The following is a 2,238-nucleotide window of genomic DNA, read 5'->3' as shown; positions in this document are numbered from 1 at the left end:
CTTGTCTGCTCTTAGGCTATGTTCATACTGGACTAATAGCCAGAGTTTCTGAAATTTTAAGGAATTGCATCTTTCTGGCTCACTAATAGATTCTATAAAGTTTTTAATTGACTGTGTTAGAACTGCAAGAGAAAATCTGGCAAATTGAGTTTAATATTTGGAAAAATGACCACTAAAAAGTACTTTAAGAAGAAAAGCAGCATAACCTGATATCAAGCAGGCATTATGAAGTTGAGCTGTCCTATCTGAAAAAAAATACATGCATTATGATTTATTACATATGTTACTTTACACCAGTGGTCAACATTTATGTCTTCAGTTGCTCACCCCTTTCTATTTATCTGCCTGTGGGATTGGACATCTAAAGAGAAAGCTTTAGGAGTGACATCTGTTTGATGAGTAGCTCAGATTTTTGACAGCACTATCTCCTAAAAATGACTTAAAACAAGTTAATACAAGCATAAGTATTCCAAAACCAGTGATGACTTAATGTTTTTAATCATTTGCTGCTTTTTGTGTATGTATAGTCTCATAGAATCCTATAATAATTGAACTGATCATTGGTAACAGACAACATGAGCAGTGATTTGGGGGTAATTATTCATTTGTTACTTCTTTGGGTACAAAGTTTACTGTCCAGTGGAACAGGTTAATTTATGCTGAAAGAAAACAGTAAGTGGAGATAGAAACAGTACCCATGTAATCTTTGGCGGATACTCTGTTGTTTTNTCTGCTTTGAGATTTTGTAGACACATGTAACTGAGGACCTGTCCAACAAAAATGACATCATAGAGTAACATTAGTAGACATTCTAGATTTGGTAACCTCAAATTCATATCTGAGGGCTTTTTTGCTCTAATAATCAGTTGGACTTTAAATTTGGAGATGGGGACTAAGTAGTAAAGTATATATTTACTGAGACAATAAAAATCTTGCATGTTTTATGAAAAAACAAAAATAAGACATGAAAGCAATAACCCAGTTTTAGAGAAGAGCCCACCAATTGAAAAGGACTAAAATGTCTGTTTCACTGAATGTTGCGCTAGTTACACCTGACCATCAAACATGGTCGAAAGTAATAACTAGCTCAGAGTCAGGATTTCTTCTCTATGAGGACTGATCCAAGAGCAGAATCCACTGAAAGCATTCAAAGACTGCGAAACTGCTACAAGAACTGAATAAAACAATTCACTTGGACTACAGAGTAGGGTTGGAGGCAGATTAATTTCCAATGTACTTGCTGAGTAATCCTATTTACAGGAAACATGTCAACTGCCCGGTACTTCTACTAAATTTCACCTACAACATAATAAGAATGACCCTGATGATGGTGAAAAGACCATTACAGGAAGAATTAAGATATCCTTAAATTCTCTCATCACTAATATGAAAATAGAAGATGCTATAACTTAGTTTCTATAACTCAGAAATAAAAAAAGTGGGGTAGAATCAAACTTGATGTATCTTGACATTTTAGAATTTCTTTGTCTTGCCTTGGCCCAGCAGGTTAAATGACCAAAGCATTTTAATCTAAAGCCATATAGATTTTGCCTACATAATAACATAAATGCAATGTTTGAATGTTATGAAAATGACTTAGTTGGCTGAAATTTTTTAGATTAAAAAAAAGTACTGTTTACTTTGCCAGAGCAGTGAGAGGTTAATTTACATGTGAAAAAACAAATCCGGAAATTTTTGGCTCTCATCAGTAGAGCCCTATTTTTTTTATTATATCCTGTCTTCCAAAATGAATTTGAGGTGATTTTCAAAGATGTAGGATAACAAAATAAAACGTGGAGGAAGGAAAAATAAGCATAGAAATGAAAAATAAGACAAAGGTAGAATCTTAACATGGCCACATATAGTAAAATTAGAGCATGGCCCCACCTGTCCCTGCAGATCCCCTACCAGGTCGGGCCTGATGTGGATACTCAACGCATGAATGACGATACTGTGTGTCCGGCTGAAAAATAGAAAAGATGAGACACTGCAGTGTCTATCAAAGAATAATATGTTAAGTTTACAAGGGAAAAACAACTTGAAATTGGACAACACTGTCTATTGCATCACTTGCCAATCAAGCCTTTTCAGTGGCATTGAAACACCTATGACTTCCATACTTGAAATGTACCTCTTAATATGAAACTCAAACATTTCAAAATCACCTCAAAGAATTTAAAAATTTTAAGTATGCCTAAAATATTAAAATGGAAAATATCAAAAAAGTTATCCATGCCA

General features: G+C 34.2%; 1 protein-coding gene across 1 annotated transcript in view; it reads right to left on the bottom strand.

Moving 5' to 3' along the window:
• Nucleotides 1-654: 654 nt before the first annotated feature.
• The window catches only part of FAM149B1 (family with sequence similarity 149 member B1), a 55,619-nt gene continuing 54,035 nt past the window's right edge, over nt 655-2,238 (bottom strand). The window contains exons 11-12 of the mRNA XM_019624663.1: nt 1,888-1,963; nt 655-767 (exon numbers count right to left, since the gene is read on the bottom strand). Of these exons, the coding sequence (XP_019480208.1) occupies nt 655-767; nt 1,888-1,963 (189 nt within the window). The remainder of the gene's footprint in view (nt 768-1,887; nt 1,964-2,238) is intronic.

The sequence above is a fragment of the Hipposideros armiger genome, unplaced genomic scaffold, assembly GCF_001890085.2.
Source record: "Hipposideros armiger isolate ML-2016 unplaced genomic scaffold, ASM189008v1 scaffold_15, whole genome shotgun sequence".
Taxonomy (NCBI): domain Eukaryota; kingdom Metazoa; phylum Chordata; class Mammalia; order Chiroptera; family Hipposideridae; genus Hipposideros; species Hipposideros armiger.
The sequence above is the reverse complement of the archived record's forward strand: the minus strand, read 5'-3'. Positions and strand labels throughout refer to the sequence as shown.